This window comes from Danio rerio, chromosome 10 (genome assembly GCF_052040795.2).
Source record: "Danio rerio strain M-AB ecotype USA chromosome 10, GRCz13ab, whole genome shotgun sequence".
Lineage (NCBI taxonomy): Eukaryota > Metazoa > Chordata > Actinopteri > Cypriniformes > Danionidae > Danio > Danio rerio.
The window spans coordinates 35,791,614-35,808,133 of NC_141030.1; the positions used below are offsets into that span (position 1 = coordinate 35,791,614).

General features: G+C 36.0%; 3 protein-coding genes across 4 annotated transcripts in view; all 3 read left to right on the plus strand.

Moving 5' to 3' along the window:
* The window catches only part of lhfpl6 (LHFPL tetraspan subfamily member 6), a 244,718-nt gene that overhangs the window by 97,648 nt on the left and 130,550 nt on the right, over positions 1 to 16,520 (plus strand). The window lies entirely within an intron of this gene.
* si:ch211-266i6.3 lies at positions 2,032 to 9,391 on the plus strand. The gene is made up of 7 exons (XM_087270881.1): positions 2,032 to 2,156; positions 3,287 to 3,359; positions 3,493 to 4,316; positions 5,797 to 6,127; positions 6,980 to 7,040; positions 7,135 to 7,432; positions 8,468 to 9,391. The coding sequence occupies exons 2-7, from the start codon at positions 3,330 to 3,332 to the stop codon at positions 8,754 to 8,756; spliced, it is 1,833 nt and encodes a 610-aa protein (XP_087127007.1). The 5' UTR covers positions 2,032 to 2,156; positions 3,287 to 3,329; the 3' UTR covers positions 8,757 to 9,391.
* thap12a (THAP domain containing 12a) lies at positions 9,912 to 15,498 on the plus strand. Of its 2 annotated transcripts, none has more exon segments than NM_213081.1 (5): positions 9,912 to 10,057; positions 10,894 to 11,014; positions 11,491 to 11,568; positions 12,242 to 12,278; positions 13,314 to 15,498. In NM_213081.1, coding segments are annotated over 5 exon segments (2,247 nt in total). In that variant the 5' UTR covers positions 9,912 to 9,968; the 3' UTR covers positions 15,236 to 15,498.

Consider the following 16,520-nt stretch of genomic DNA (forward strand, 5'->3'; position numbering starts at 1 on the left):
GGTTTGGTCATATCAGCTCAAAACTAATACTGCAAGAGTTTGTTCACCACCATCGCGGTACAGGCCCCTGATCCTATGCAATTTAGACCCTATTTCACATGTACTATTTAGATTTATCTGGCTGTGACAAAAATGTCTTAAAGGGATATAGGTCACCCAAAAATAAAAGCTCATTCACCTTTACTTGTTTCAAACCTTTATGAGTTTCTTTTTTTTTGTTGAAACTGGAAATTGGTAACCATCGACTTCAATTTGTTTAGCATAAAGAAGTCATAAAGGTTTTTAAACAACTTGAGGGTAAACAAATAACTAGCAGGCCCATAGTCAGGGGGGTTCTGGTGGTTCGGAAGACCCACCCCTCATAAACAAAGGTCCAGAATTTGTCTCATACATGAGCTCATTTGTCCTATTTTAAATAAATGGGACATAAACAGTGAAAATAACCCATCGAAAAAGGCTTTAAGAGTCTCTCTGTTGGCTGTCACTTCGGTATGATTTCAGCTAATCTGTTTTGGCCAATGCTATTGATTTGAAAAAATTGATTTGATTTGAATACAATTTTGGCCATTGTTGTTATCCAGGAATTTTCAAATGTGCGTTTTGACAAGAGGCTTTATTGTACATTATTATTATTATTATTATTATTAGTAGTAGTAGTAGTAATATGTTGTTGTTGTTGTTGTTGTTTTAATAATTTTTTATTTAAATGCTTTAAAAGGGAAGATGAATGTGACTGGCAGTTTTACCGGCATGGACCACGCCACAATTTGAGCTTGTTTTAGGGATGATAGGGATGGTAAGACAACAGTGGGATGAAGGGGAAGGGAAGTAAGAGGATAAACAGTGAACAGGTAGGTGGGTTGATCGGGTCTCCTACAATGATGCCCAGAGACTCAGAGTAGGTGTACCGTCTCTGTTACATTTTGGTAGAGTGATTGAAATAAAGGGTTATAGGATTGTGAATGGAGGGAGAGTGGATTTAAGGGAACGAGAAGAACAGTGCTAGAGGGCTGGTCTGCCTTAATTAAGTTTTGGGAAGTAGGTGATTGGTCAAGGAGACAACGTGAAGCGTGGTTCCGCCGCCGAACCTTTGTTAACAAGTTAAGTCCATTTGTTATTTGCCTAATAAATAACAATAGGCTACATTTTTTTATTTAAAACAGATTCCTATTTTTTCTAATGATATATGATTTATTACATTTAAAATAAGTATTTTTTTCATATTTGTTCATTCATTCTAATTCTTTAGGAAATATTTTGGTACATCAAAAAATGTGGGTTTAATGACCATCCAACAACCTATTTCAGCTAAAAATAGGGCTTAAAATGTCACTAAAATGCAGCATTTAAATCTCAGAATTAAAACAGAAAATAAGGCACACATAACTGCAAAAATTGGTCCACCCTTTTTACCAGGCTGGCTACAGGCCTGGTGAGTGTGTGTGTGTGTGTGTGTATATATATATATATATACATATATATATATATATATATATATATATATATATATATATATATATATATATATATATATATATATAAGAATAGATATATATATTCTTTTTTTTTTTTGGTGAACTATCCCTTTAACCGTGGAACGTAAGAAGAGATTGTGTGCTTTTTCTATCAACTCACAAAAATCACCAAAACAGATTAAATTTATCTTAATCTTTTTAATAGCAGACACTCTTGAGCATCAACTACTGAACCTAATAATCCCTGTCTGACAGGTTTTGTTTTCATTAAGGAACATTTATTTCCCACACCTTTTTATTTCTCACATAAAGCCGTTACAGTAATCAAAAAAATAAACGAAGACCAGGTCTTTGCTCAACTGGATTGGTTTTGAAACGACTGCGTGAGCAGTTATAAGAGGAATTTTATTTTGGTTCAAAACAGGCAGCACCCAGTTTTCAGTAAAATGGGTGGAGCCAACTCTGTTTTTCATCACGTGATTCAAAGCAGCCAATACGATTTGTCAGCTAGAGTGACTCAGAAACTGTCATCACCAATCGCAGAGCTCGCCGCGCCGAACTCAAATCTGTTGAAAAAGCGCGTGTTGTGCTTCAATCTCCTTCAAATATTTTTCAAGTTCAGGTTTGGCCTGAGTTTGAGGTTCGTGTCTTTCCTCGTTGACAGAAGAAGGCAGAGATAACGTAAGCTATATGTCGTTTTTGTCAGCTTTAACAATGCTATGTGAGTATTGTCATGATTTGGCACTTTATTCGCGTGGGCAACATTAGAATAACAGAGAGTGTTTGTTGATTCTTCAGTAAGTTGGCGCAATAAAAGCATATTGTTGAATAAAATGTAAACTGTTTTTGAGTTAATCGTGTTGAGACGTTTAAATGTGTTGATATATGCTTTGAGCAACACTCCGTGTCTATTTTGTAAAAGCTAGTGCTGCACATAGGCTAGCATCCAGCGTCGTCGGGATACATCTGTCCTGTCAAACATTCGTCATAAATATCGACAAATCTAACAAGCATTTTAATAATGAATTAAGTCAAGTGGGATTAATATTATTCATATCGTACATGTATTAAATGTGGAATCCAAAGAGAAGGTTTTTGTGTTAGGCTAAAACGTATTTTTGTTTTATTCTCTGAACTACTTTTGACCAAGTTTCAGGTACATTTTTTAAGTAACCAAAAAAGGAGTTTTCAGACATTTTTATATTCATTTTAGACTACACAGAACCTAAGTTTTGACTTCTAAAAAAATGGTATTTGCTGGATTTACACTATTTTAAATTGACAAATTACCAGTTGTATTTTTCTGGGGTGGAAAAGCTATTTGGGTAGCAGGGTGTGGTCTCCCTAATGGGCAAAAAGCAGAGTATACATACGCAACTTTGGAAAAGATCATAGGTGACTGAAAACATCTGGAAGGACTCTTCTCATCTGGGCTGTTATCCTTAGATAAGACACCTTAGATAAACTTAAATAATCAATAGGCAATCAATGGAACAGAACAAAACGTCAAACTCTGGAATTCTGTATGAAATAGATTATGAAACGAGTGCATATTTATTCACTGGCTTAATTAATGTTACTACATTCCTGAGATGTGTCAGTCAATTCTCAGATACTGTATCATATGGACAATGACAAAAAGAAGAGGAGGAACAGGCTGTAAATCAACCCCAATCACTCTGGTTAATTTCATAGTAGAAATGTTGCCTTTAAAAAGAAAAACATCTTTTAAAATGATGTGAAATTCAGACTTTTTTCGTGTTGTTGTTGTTTTCTTTGTTTGAGTTTTATAACAATGTGATACCCTGCAGGGGAAAGATTGTCATCTTTGAAGAACTGTCCTTACACTGGTAGATGAACATAATGGAGTCTGTGGTGAGAAAGGTACACACCACACTCTATAAAGCAGATCAAATCTTTAAACATTTTTTTTTACATCTACATGTGGAAAAATAAGTGTTTGCCTGATATGTAGCTTACCTAATGTTCTTTCATTGTAAAAACATTGTCTTTTCAGAGAAACAAGGAGAACACTAAACCAGTTTCTGGCCTTAAAAAACAAGTCATCAGCAGTACTGCATCAAAACAAAGAGTCCTATGTAAAACGGCACCCCTTCAGTCAAAGAATGATTTAAAGGAGGATAACTCTGGAAAGAAGGGAAAGGATGTTAGAGCTCAGAACAAAAGTAATGATGCTGATCCTGCTAAGCGTTACACTCTAAGCCAGGCCTTTCGTACACAGCAGACTATAAGGCAACGAAAGCTTGTGGAAGAAGTTCAGAAACCACCTTCTACGGTCTCTGCTGTCCAGAAATCCAAACCTGGCACATATAAGGGCCGTGTGATACAGTCAAAAATCGATTGTTTCAGAAAACCCAGTGGGGACGTGAAGACCACAGAAAAGAAAGTGATTTCAAAACCGGATGAGACCAAAGCAAAACCTGAGGTGTCCAAAATTCGGTCAAAGTCTGTTACTTCTCTGCAAACCTCTATTAAACCTAGAGTCAACTCCGCTCTGTCATCCAGATCAAAATCGGTCTCTGATGTCCCTCGGAATGTCACTGAAAAACCAGTTCATAAGTCTGTTTCTCTTAAGCAAATACCTCAAAAGGTGCCAAGCTCCATCTCCCAAACAGGAGCCCACCGAGCTTGTGTTCTTCCTAGGCCAGCCCCTTTAGCTACAGGGCGCTCAGCCACCAACAAAGCCTTCACTATGAAGAAGAAGGTACCTGTGCAGGTGCCAAAACCCAAGCCCCCTCTCACTGATCAAAACGTCAGCAGGCCTGTCACAAGTACAGTCAGCCAGTACAAAGTACAAATGGAAACGGCTGAAGAAAGAAGGTGAGTTGTATTATGTTTTGTTAATTTGTAATGATTTCAGGCCTGTTACCAGAGGGAGTTCGGGCTGTTCGGAAGACCCAACCCTCATTGTCAAAGGTCCAGAATTTGTCGCATACATGAGCTCATTTATCCTATTTTGACTTCTATGCCATCATTAAATAGTGAAAATAAACCATCAAAAAAGGCTTTAAGACCAAGCAGAATGCTCTGTTTGCTGTTGTTTCGGCAGGACTTCAGCTAATCAGTTTTGCCCAATGCCAACAAATATTTTCATTTTATAATCTGACGTAAATTAAGTCATATTTTGCTACTGTATTGATTTTAAATAGAAAAAAAAAGAACATTTTACTAGTGACTTTTATTCTAAATCGTGGACCTTATTCTTGAAACAAACAATAACTAATAAAAATGTGTGAAGCACCAAATATTAAGATGAATTTTAATATTATTTTAACTATTGTTATCCATGATTTTTTAAAAATTTCTATTTTTTTTTTTTACCAATAGAGGCAAAAAAATTGTGACGCTCTACATAATTTATTATTGTTTTGTTTTCATAACTTTTCAAATTCAAATGGCCAAATCGTGACCAAGGAAAGTTAATGTGCCAGTTTGTTACTTGCCTAATAAAGGACTAGGCATGTGCTGGTATAAGATTTCTTTACTACACAAAAAATACATAAAAAAACCTGCATATGCATATACCTTGGGAACGGTATAACAGAGCATTTTTTTCTTATTAAAACCTTGACTTTTCCAAGCCGTGGTAAACCTTGACACCAGTTATCGTCCCATGCCTATGACAGTAGGTCATGGTTTTTAATTTAAAACTTCCTGAAATTTTTCCAAATCCCAATTTTTTTTTTTTCCTAATGATAAATTATGTAATGCATTTGAATTTTTTTCATATTTCTTTATTCTTTAGGCAATATTTTTGGTACATCAAAAAGTGTGGTTATGATGACTATCAGATAAGCTATTTCAGCTAAAATTTGTGCTTAAAATCCCACTAAAATGCAGTATTTAGGTATCAAACTGTAAATAATTAAACTGAAAATAAGGCGTTTACTGCAAAAAGGACCACTTTTTGAGAGAACTTTTTTCACCAGGCTCTTGGGAAAGAAGCTCCACACAGTGATCAAGAACTTTTGTTTACATATAGGCTGAATATGTAATATGGTTGATGTCACAGTTTACAGATGAGGGTATTATTTTCAAAATCTTGCACTCTAGATCTTGTTGTCAGGCCACCAAATATGCAGTTGTAGTGTTGGTATAACTTAAATGCACAGAAATGTTTTTCAATATTAGTTGATAGCAATATTATGAAAATGCACCAATGTATGCAGACTTTCTCAAAAATGTCAAATTAAAAATGTTTTGAACAATGCAAGAATTAAGCATAAGGAGCAGTTTAAACAATGGGACAGTATGGTTATAGCAGAGGATATCTAGATTTTAATTTCTACTCTCCTTTCAGAGCAAAGCTTGCAGAGTGGCTGGCTTCTAAAGGAAAGTCTCTAAAGAGACCTCCGATCTCAGACAACTCAGCTGTGCTTTCACGGAAACCAGCTCCACAGCCTAAACCTGGACCCAAAGCTACTACCTGTGCCCAATCGAAGCCTGTCATGCAGAAGACAGAGCCTGTAAAACCAGCCCCTGCATTGAAGACCAGCAACCAAACTGATAAAGTCCCTGGCACAAAACCAGTGAATACAAGTGAATCAAGCAATATTATGAATACTACATTAGACTTGCTGGACAATAGTGACATGGATCTGCCAGTTGACCCAGAGATAAGAATGGAGTCGGTAAGAACCATGAAATAGACTTATTTATGAGGCACACATACGCATATACACCTTTTCCACCAGCATGAACCGGGTGCTAGTTTATATCAAGTTCTTTTGCCAAATTGGAGCTAGTCCACCAGTGAAGTCTTTTTAGAACCACTTTGCTTTTCCAAAAGCTAGAGCGCCACCGTAGATCCATATCAGACATTGTATAATCTCATCTTTCCCAACAATGCACAGAAACCCCCGAATTAAAACACACCATCAGTGTTTAGTTGCTAATAATGGTAGTAGCTTTGTGAATTTTCGATCTGTAGCCAAATATTGTGAATCAACATGTTTGTGCAGCATGCCTTAGTTTGTATAGTTGTAAATTACAAGTAATAACAATGTTTTTAGGATTGTTTTCAGCTGCTATTTCACAAATGGGACTCAAAATCGTTTCTGTTAGTCTCATTGGTCACCAGTAATCATGCTTAAAGCTCTGATTCAAGCATTTTTTTTTTTTTACTTCTAGCCCAGCATTATTTTGGTGCTACTTAAGAACCATTTTTTTCTGGTTCAGAGCTGATGCTTCTGGATGCAGACTGTGCCACTGCATGCAATGTTTTTAATGCGCACATCTAACCCCACCTCCACCCCTCACAATGATGTCACTAGCTATATTAGGTGCATTTTGTCTAACATTGTAAGTCTGAGATGTGCAGTCTCAACTTGCACATCCAGATACTATTGGATGCTTTCAGTGTCGAAAGAAAAATGAATAGTATGGAACTAGTCTCTTGCTCCGAACCAGCAAACTGCCTTGGTGAAAAAGGAATAACGCATGTTTATACAGCGATTTATACAATGTGAATTTCTGTTTTGCAGCTGGTGATGAACTTGTGTGATAAACTGGAGGCGATGGAAACACCCTCATCTTGTGAGGATGGTGCGTCTCATTCAGTATCTTTATGCATTAGTATTATTACCTGTGTTGTGGTTTTAATACATTTCTTTATTTTTCTCTTACCCATTCTTTATAGCTATGAATGCTGACGAATGTGATGCACCGGCAGATAAAAGAATGGAAATGCAAGTAGAGGAGCACACAACAGATAGAGTGTTTGAAATTCTAGAAGAGGAAGAACTTGGGGATGAGGAAGACATTACTGATGACATTAAAAAGGCTGACATAAAGAATGAGGATGATCTGGAACCTCAGGAGAAGAAACTATTTGATAGTGAAGATGATGATGGCGAGGAGATGAGGTGTACCACTCCAGAGACGGAAGGAGCATCCATTGTGAAATACAATGTAAAAACTACTCCTTATCTGCAAAGGTGAGTTTGAGGAAATTCAACCATGTACACAAATACATTTATTTGTAAATATTTTTTGCTTAACATCAAGATCACGATTCTGTCGATGTAAAATAAAGGTTAATATGTGTAGGCTGTTATATTATTATTTTATTTATTTATTTTTTAACATATGCCAAAACAACAATAATAGTAATAGTCCTATGTTTAGGTCTACTGCTGGTTAAAATGCTACATTTTGTATAGACATGGAATGGTGCAGACTTGACTACTTTAGGTTCTCTTGATTGTTAACGCCAATAAAGTGATGACATCAGAATACAACTATTTATTATTATAAAGTTGAGTTATGTTAATATGAGACATATGCTTGCAATCTGTCATTGACAACATTATTAGACCATTTTTTAATTGGTAAAATGAAACATTTATCAATATCAGATTCCCTCTTGCATTATATTCAACATTATATAGACTACAGTATATGTACTGACCCAGTAAACCCAGTTATTCTCATGCACAGCACTTTGTGTTCACTATGAAAGAGAAAATAACATAACAAATGCTTGTCAGAATCATTTAAATTCGATATGATCATTTAAATGATGTGCACATTTTGGTTTCACTTCAGTTGTGCAGGCCTAGTCCACACCAATAAAGCAAAAAATTTTTTTTATTATAAAGTGCTCGTATCCCTTCTGTTACTTTAAATGCTTAATCACTTTAAAGTTAAATACATTTTGATTGGATATCAATGTTTTTATATTGTTCATAACCTAAATAAAAACATCTGAATGGAATCCCAATTAAATTGTTTATCTGTGGCATTAACTTTATAGTTGTAATGTGGGCTTCAGTATGCTCAAAAAGGATTTGTTGTTGTTGTTATTATTATTAAATTGTTAGTTTACTCAAAGTTTTCTCTAACATGATATATTTTCAAATTTCTTTTTCAAGACTTACACTCCTTTTTAGAAGATTATTATTATTATTTTTTTTTTTTTGAGAAGACTACTGTTGGGTGTAAACGAATGTTTCCTTGTCTTGTCCTATTAGTGTAAAAAAGAGAATCGAATGCGAGGAGGCACCAGGCAGTGGCTCTCGACGCAAAAGCACCATTAAAGACCTCAAGTTTCTGACACCGGTTCGACGATCAACAAGAATCCAACGCAAGTCCTCTCGTCTGCCAGGTATGCTGAACGATCACGACACTTGCGTCTCCTCGTTGGCTGAGCTGGTACAGATGGAAGATGCCGATGCGAATGCTTACATCTACAGAAAAAACCCAGCACTACTGGAAGACTTGCCTAATCACCCTGGAGACTTGGCAAAAGTATGCAGTTAAACAAAATGAGTCTCTTTGAAATTGCACATTTATAGCTTATGTAATGGCTGCATTTTAAGGTATTCTTTGTGACACTAAAAAATAATTTAATATTTAACTGTTTGCATTGTGCTGCTACTACATAGAGTAATATCTTAATGTCTGCTTGACAATATGACTTTAGGCACTTCTGTCAGCATCTTCTGTGCTTGCATAAGGCTTATGTTTGTGTGTGTGTGTATATATATGAAAAGCTATTTCTGTGCCTTGTACCACTTTATTATAACTGCTTTGTTCATTTTATAAATGTGGAAGATGAAAAAATTGTAAAAAGTAAGATTTGTTTTGGCAAGTATCGAATTTAACAAACCAAAAAAAATTTCCCTTTTCTTAACTTGCATTTGTTTTTCTCCAAGATACTTCCAGTACTGCAAATGTTATTGTTCTGCTGTTCATTTTCTTGCTTTTTAAACTTGTTTGTTTTCTAAACAGTCATTTTTAATTCACAAAACTTTTTGAAATGTTCCCTGAGGATATAATTCATCCCTCATTTCTGACCATGTCTTTTTAAAGGCAAGATGAGCATTCATTTTTTTTAACCATGTTGATCACTGCAATATAAGGCATTTTAATAAAGATTATTTCAGTTCAATGTCTTCAACGTCGTCATTAATATAACAGAACTGTGTTTATTGCATATATTATAGAGTTTATTTGTTTTAGATTCATAAAATGAAATTGATTTCTTGATACTTATGTAACTTAAAAATTAAATGTTTAGCAGGATAAATATTTTTGCTTTTAAACCATAGAATAAGATTAAATTCATAACATTGGTAAGTTAGACGGTAAACTGAAGATTATAAAGTTACGTGATAAACTAATTCAGCTTATTTTAATGTTTATTCGTTAAATGTTACTTTTTAAATTTCCTCAGGCAAATAGTTTCCACGTTTAAACCCGCTCCTCCATGACTGCCGCCAATTTCATCCAGTAGGCGTGCGCTGATTGGCTGGGATTTTGAACTCGCCATGCTCGAGCAAAGCATTGTGGGACAGAGACCGACTCCAACGCGCTTCTCCTCCAGGCCACACAAAGCACTAGAGTGCCTATCAATTTACTGCTTTATTAGTCTTCAAAACTATCTTTTTTAAACTTTCTGTCCAAAATAACATCACTGTTAATCCAATGAACTAGATTCGCTTTTAAGATTCGACTCCGGGTGGACGCACGATGCCTAATTTCTGCGCGGCGCTCAACTGCTCCAGGAACAGCACTCACTCGGTGCTGGCGTTCTTCAGGTTTCCACGGGACCCGGAGAGGTAAATTTGTACATGTGTACATCAGCTAAGTTACTCTTTGTTAACCAGACCATATATTTTTGCGTTTAAACTGCATTTAATCTGTTTTTGTTTACCAGCGCAGAGTCCGTGCACGGCGCTATGAGTTAGCTTGCTGACAGACAGATTAGATGTAAAGTTGAGCGAGTCTGTCACATCTTAAGGTTATTCTCTATACAATTTAAGTATTTTGTAGAAGCTTTAAGGAGTTGTTTATTAAGCAGTCTGATTGTACGCTACTTTGGGATGTTAATGTAAGTTAAGATAAGAAAGTGTAAATGTTAGCCAAACTAGCCGTAACAGTACTGTACTGATTGACTGTATGGTGTGACATGGATGTGAACTTTCTTGATCCTATTGTAGACATTATTTATTTGCAACCAGACAAAGTCAACTGTGCTTTAGAGGAAAAACATGACATTAAATATATGAGGATCACTTTATTTTGATGGTCCCTTTAATGCATTTTGTTGAATTTTAGGTGACATTGCATCTACATGCCATCTAATTCTCAATAGATTCTTGCCAGACTGTTAGGTTGGGGTTAGTGTAAGTTGACATTTACTTGCAAAGTTTCTTATAGTCAGTTAAATGTCTGTTGAAGGAGCAGAATCAGCAGATATTAAGCAGACAGTCTACTAACACTCAAATGAGACAAATGGTGAGAAGTAATCGGCGTGTAGTTGGAATGGAATGTCTAGTCAACAGAATATGCAATTGGGACCATCAAAATAAAGTGTTACCGAAATATGAGCTATACTTTATTGCTGCACCTCAATATCACTGCACATAATACATGTGGATTGTTTATTTCCTAGATGTAAGAAATGGGTGGAAAACTGCAGTCGCTCAGACCTGAAAGACAAAACACCGGATCATCTGAACAAGTACCACAGACTGTGTGCCAGACACTTTGAGCCTAACTTGATAACCAAAACTGTAAGTTGTTTATCTTTTTTATGGGGGTAAAGTTGGTTTTATTGTCACACATTTAGGCTTTCTCCTTAATAATATAATTTCAGAAGATTCTAAATGGTGAAATCATGTTAGCAGCCAAAGACTAGCAGAGTACAACATTGTTCATAGTCAAATAAATCGTGCTGATGTTGTTTTGAATCAAACTCACCTGTAATATTAGACCTAATATTCAAAGTACCATGGGAAACAATATAGGGAGCGTGTCACAAGTTTTCACTGAACAAATGGGTGAATATGAAACCAACTTTACCTCAATATCTTTTTTTGTGGAGTGGAATAACATAGTTAACATTGAACACAATATTTGGGAACTGATAGAAAGTGTGAATTGTCAAATATTATTAAGGCCAATATTGTTTAAAAATTGTTAAACTGCTGGATGCCACAGCTTTCCTTCTTTAAATTACACTGCACATTGTGATTTTTTTTTTTTCTAGAGCCCTTTCAGGACTGTTCTGAAGGATAGTGCTGTACCAACTATATTTGACAATCCTTTTAAGCGGTCAAATAATGAGGTAAGAGCTGCTCTGTTCAAAGGTCTTTGTGTGAAATTTAGTGTTTTGTGTTTTAATGCATTTTACTATATACATATTTCATTTAGTGTAAAATTAAGTTTAGACACATTCTTTGTATGTTTACAAGAAGAATTCAACACTGACGAATTAAAATACTTTCTTTATCCATAAAATGCTAATTAATTGTAATTGTTAATCGTTTTCTTGTCACTATTTAAAAAAACAACAACTTGGTTATAATCATTTGTGAGCAAGATGTTTTTGATTGTTAAAAATATAATACATTTTAGCACAATCAATAATTATTTTACATATTTTTACATTAACAAGTTTTACATGTACTAAGTATGTTGTATAATGCAGAAAGTCTATGGGAAATTTCTTTTTAATTTGTTTTATTTTCTTGTTTTATATTTTTAAGTTTTTACAAAACATTGAAGTAGACGCTTTACTTAAATTTAACGTTCCTATTTATATGAAATCAGGTTTATAAATGTATTTGGTTAGGGCACCAAATTTGTCTCATCTTTAACCTATTAATTTATGAGTCTTGCCTTTACACAACTAAGGTTACTATATTATAGCTGACTCATTTCATGTGAATGTAAAAATCAGTTGAGTGTAAATACTGAATGTGAGTGGTTTACTTAAGAGCTCTGTATATTGTTAACAGGCAGACAAGGATGCCCCTGAAGCGAAGAAAAATAAATGTGAGTTTTTTTCTCTTGTTTTGTTAATTCTGTTACGATCAAGAAAGATCTAGCTATTACAGTATTGTTTTTTCTAACATATTAACATACCTCTTTTGTTTGGAGTGTTTGCACATGTACTTGATAACAGAAAATGTTGCATTTGATATACAGATGATATTTTTGGCAAAACAATCTCTATTCACACAGATCTGAGAAATGGACATTACATGCCTGAGGCCTGTTGCACAAAACTTGTTGAATGTTCTCCAGGTTGTAGAATACATTTTAGGTTGACAAATCCAAAGAAATGGATACTGGTTAAGATCAGGTCAGATAGTTTCACAATGCTTGATTAATAACCTCTGTAAACTCAAGGTTAACTGTCCTTATTATTTCAATATTATTATCTCTTATCATTTTCAGAAATATAATTATAAAACACAAATGCAAAGCCAAAATAAATGCTGTTGATGCAGTGAAAGTTTGAGAAGGCAATGTAAAGAAAAAAGTATTTAATTGCAAATCAATCATTCATTTTATTAATGTAGGTTCACAAACAGCTCAAAACAGCCATTTTAAAGGCTTTATATATTAAAGCTTATTCATATATAAATTTTTAAATGTTCATTTAAAGAAATTAGTAATAATAATAATAATAATAATAATAGACAATTAAAAAATAAGGTTACCCATGTATCTTGAGATACTGTGGTGACTAAACCTGATCAGATCACTTAATAAGACTGCCTATGATATCATTGTTTTCACACAAACTGGTCATGTTTTTTTTTTTATAGTTTACACAGATTATATACTTTTTTCCCCAAAAACTTGAATTTTAAAGCCTATTATCTAAAATTTGTATTTTCAGGCCTCAAAACGTTGTGAATGAATTGCCAAAATGCTTCCAGTTTTACCCTCAGTGTTTTGAATAAAATGTTAGAAATTATTATAATTTTAAGGTGGTAATACTGTGATAAAGCTGAATATACACATATTTACATGTATTCCACAAAAAAATATTTCTCAATTTACTTCATTTTATGTTCCCAGCGGACTCTCAAAGTGAGGAACCTAAAGATAATAGTGAAGCCGCCACCAAAGATGTGAATGAGAACAAAAATGGCGATGGGGTTGACAGCAGCCCTCCGGTCATTGATGAAGAGACGCTGAATAAAGAGTATCTCAAGTCTCTGTTTGATGTTGTTGTGATGATGGGCACCCAGAACATTCCTCTGCACGGCCACTCTGACAAAGAACCCAGAAGCAAAAGCTTCACTCCTAGCAACTTTCAGGCTCTGCTGGAGTACCGCATCAATGCAGGTGACGAATTCCTCAGAAAGAAGTTTGAGGGGTCACCTGTAAACCTCGAGCATTGCTCCTCTACCCAGTTACAACAGATCTTAGAAGTGATTGAAAAGTGCATTCGTGAAGAGCTGTTGGCTGAAGCTAAAGAAGGACGCTGCTTCTCTTTAGTTGTAGATAACCTGGTTGAGATAGAAGGAGAAAACTATGTCCCGTTATTTGTACGTTTTGTGGACAAGGCCAACTGTCTCCGGGAAGAGTTTGTCGACTTCCTGCTCTTTGAAGGCGACGTGGAGGCCATCACAGAGAGGCTTGTGACTGAACTGACTGAGAAATGTGGCCTGGACATGAAGTATTGCAGAGGACAGGCATATTTGTGTTCTGGGGTGTCCGCTATGAAGGTCAAAGCGATGGTGGCAAAAATAGCTGAGCTGCATCCGCTCGCAGTTCTCACTCCTTGCTCCAGTTGCTCCCTAAACATCTGCCTGGCAAACACAATGACGTTCACCGGAGTGCATCTCGTCATGTCTACCCTGAAAAAGCTGGATGCATTTTTCAGCAAATCGCCCTTGTTGCAAAATCAGCTGGAAAGTGCTATTTCGATCTACTACCAGGGAAATGAAGAGAAGGCTAATGTCCTTAAGGAGGCGTGCGGCTCTAAATGGACAGAGCAACACGATACCTTTGAATTGGCGGTTGACCTCTTGGAGTCTCTCCTGCTGTGTATGGACAGCGTGCATGATAATGAAGATCACAAATGGAGCGATGAAGTGGCGCACAATGCTTTTGTCATTTCCGAGGCATTGGCTGATTTTGAATACGTCATGACATTAGTGGTGTTGAAAAACACCCTTTCCTTCACCAGAGCCTTTGGCAAGAATCTGCAAGGGGAAACCAATGAGGTCTTCTTCGCTTCTGGCAGTCTAACCGCAGTTCTGCATTCACTGAATGAAGTTTATGAGAATATCGAGGTCTACCATGAGTTCTGGTTCGAAGAGGCTGTAAATCTGGCCGCATCTCTTGAAATCCCAGTAAAAGTACCAAGGCTGTACTTCAGAAAACGACCAACGTCTGGTGAGGAAATCCAACCTGAGACCTACTACAAAGACCAAGTAACCATCCCTGTGGTCAGCCATGTGATCAAGGAGCTGTCTGACCTGTTCTCTGAAAATCATCTGAAGGCCTTGAAGTCCTTGTCTCTTGTCCCTGCCATCATGGGACAGCTGAAGTTCAACACCACAGAGGAGACCAGCGTGGACATTTACAAAGATGACCTGCTGAACCCAGACACCTTTCCTGCTGAGCTGCACTGCTGGAAGATCAAATGGAAACATGGAACCAAAGATGTGATTTTGCCATCGACCATCTACGAGACGCTTCAGCTGTCCGATGTGAAGTTCTTTCCCAACGTTTGTGCTCTACTGAAAGTTCTGTACAATCTGCCACTCTTCGCTCTGACAAATGACAAATGCAGCACTGCAAAACAGCGACTGATGGCGTACCTGCAAGATACACCTGTGAATCACAGAAACAAGAGTATGGCCCTGTTCTATATTAACTGTGCCATTAAGCATGATTTGGACAGCATGGTTGAGACCTACTTGAAAATGTATCAAGAAAGTGAGCCAACAGAGAAACAGGATTCATCACAGGAAGCAGTGCAGTCTTAAATATAGCAGTACGATGACTCTGCTAGTCAAAGAGCAGTTTGTAGTTTTCGCATCATTTTGTTATCTTTGCTTTTTATGTACAGTCATCCAAGATTACCAGGACTTTTCCTATTGTTCTACTCCCACTGTGTATATAAAAGTGGACTCCCAGTCTGAATTGATTTGAACACATTGAAAATGATCTTCTCCTGTCCAGTTCCATAAATGTGTTGAAATTGTTAAAGCTGTTTTTCAGAATTAAATACCTTTCTGATAAGGGTAAACCTTTTTGTTTGCTTGTACAATTTCCTGGTATAATTTGATATTAAATTATATTTGGTTTTGTTTTTAACTGTCAAGTAAATAATAACACGTGTTCAAAGTGCCATTGCATCAATAGTTTATGCATTTCTTTGGTGGGCGACGCAGTGGCACAGAGGGTAGCGCTGTTGCCTCCCAGCAAGAAGGTTGCTGATTCAAGCCTCAGCTGTGTCAATTGGCATTTCTGTGTAGAGTTTGCATGTTCTCCCTGTGTCTCCCCCACCGTTCAAAGACATGCGCTATAGGTGAATTGGGTAGGCTAAATTGTCCGTAGTGTATGTGCGTGAATGAGAGTGTAAGGTGTTTCCCAGTGATGGGTTGCAGCTGGAAGGGCATCCGCTGCGTAAAACATAGGCTGGATAATTTGGTGGTTCATTCTGCTGTGGCGACCCCAGATTAATAAAGAGACTAAGCCGAAAAGAAAATGAGTGAAATGTACAGGTTATAACGCATTGGCGTTTTAAAATTATGGCACATAGTCTTGTATATGAATATTAATATTGAATTAAAAATTTTACTTGTAGATTATTAACTACTTCCGGGACTTCAGTTGTAGAACCAAAACACTATTGACTTTATTCCTTCATTTACCACAGGTGAGTCAGCACAAAGCAATATGAATTGTAACCCTAAACAATTGCATGCTTTAAAATAGTTAATATTTTTTGCCTGATATTACAGTAGGTAGCCATGGGTAGTATAATCCTTTTAAAATGTTAACATCGTTTATAAAATACACACACATACATGTCTGCATACATACATATGTACAGTGACCTGCATAAATAAGTAATCCCTCTGTGAAAATTAGGATTGGATGTCTTGAACTGAATATGTCCATAAGTCAAGCTCCACTGTTTATTAAGTGTTTATATTTGTAATACATATACAGTGCTCAGCATATATAAGGACACCCCCACAAATCTATCATTTAAATTAATATTTTCTATAGGAAGCTATAAAAATTTATATTTATGTATGTACA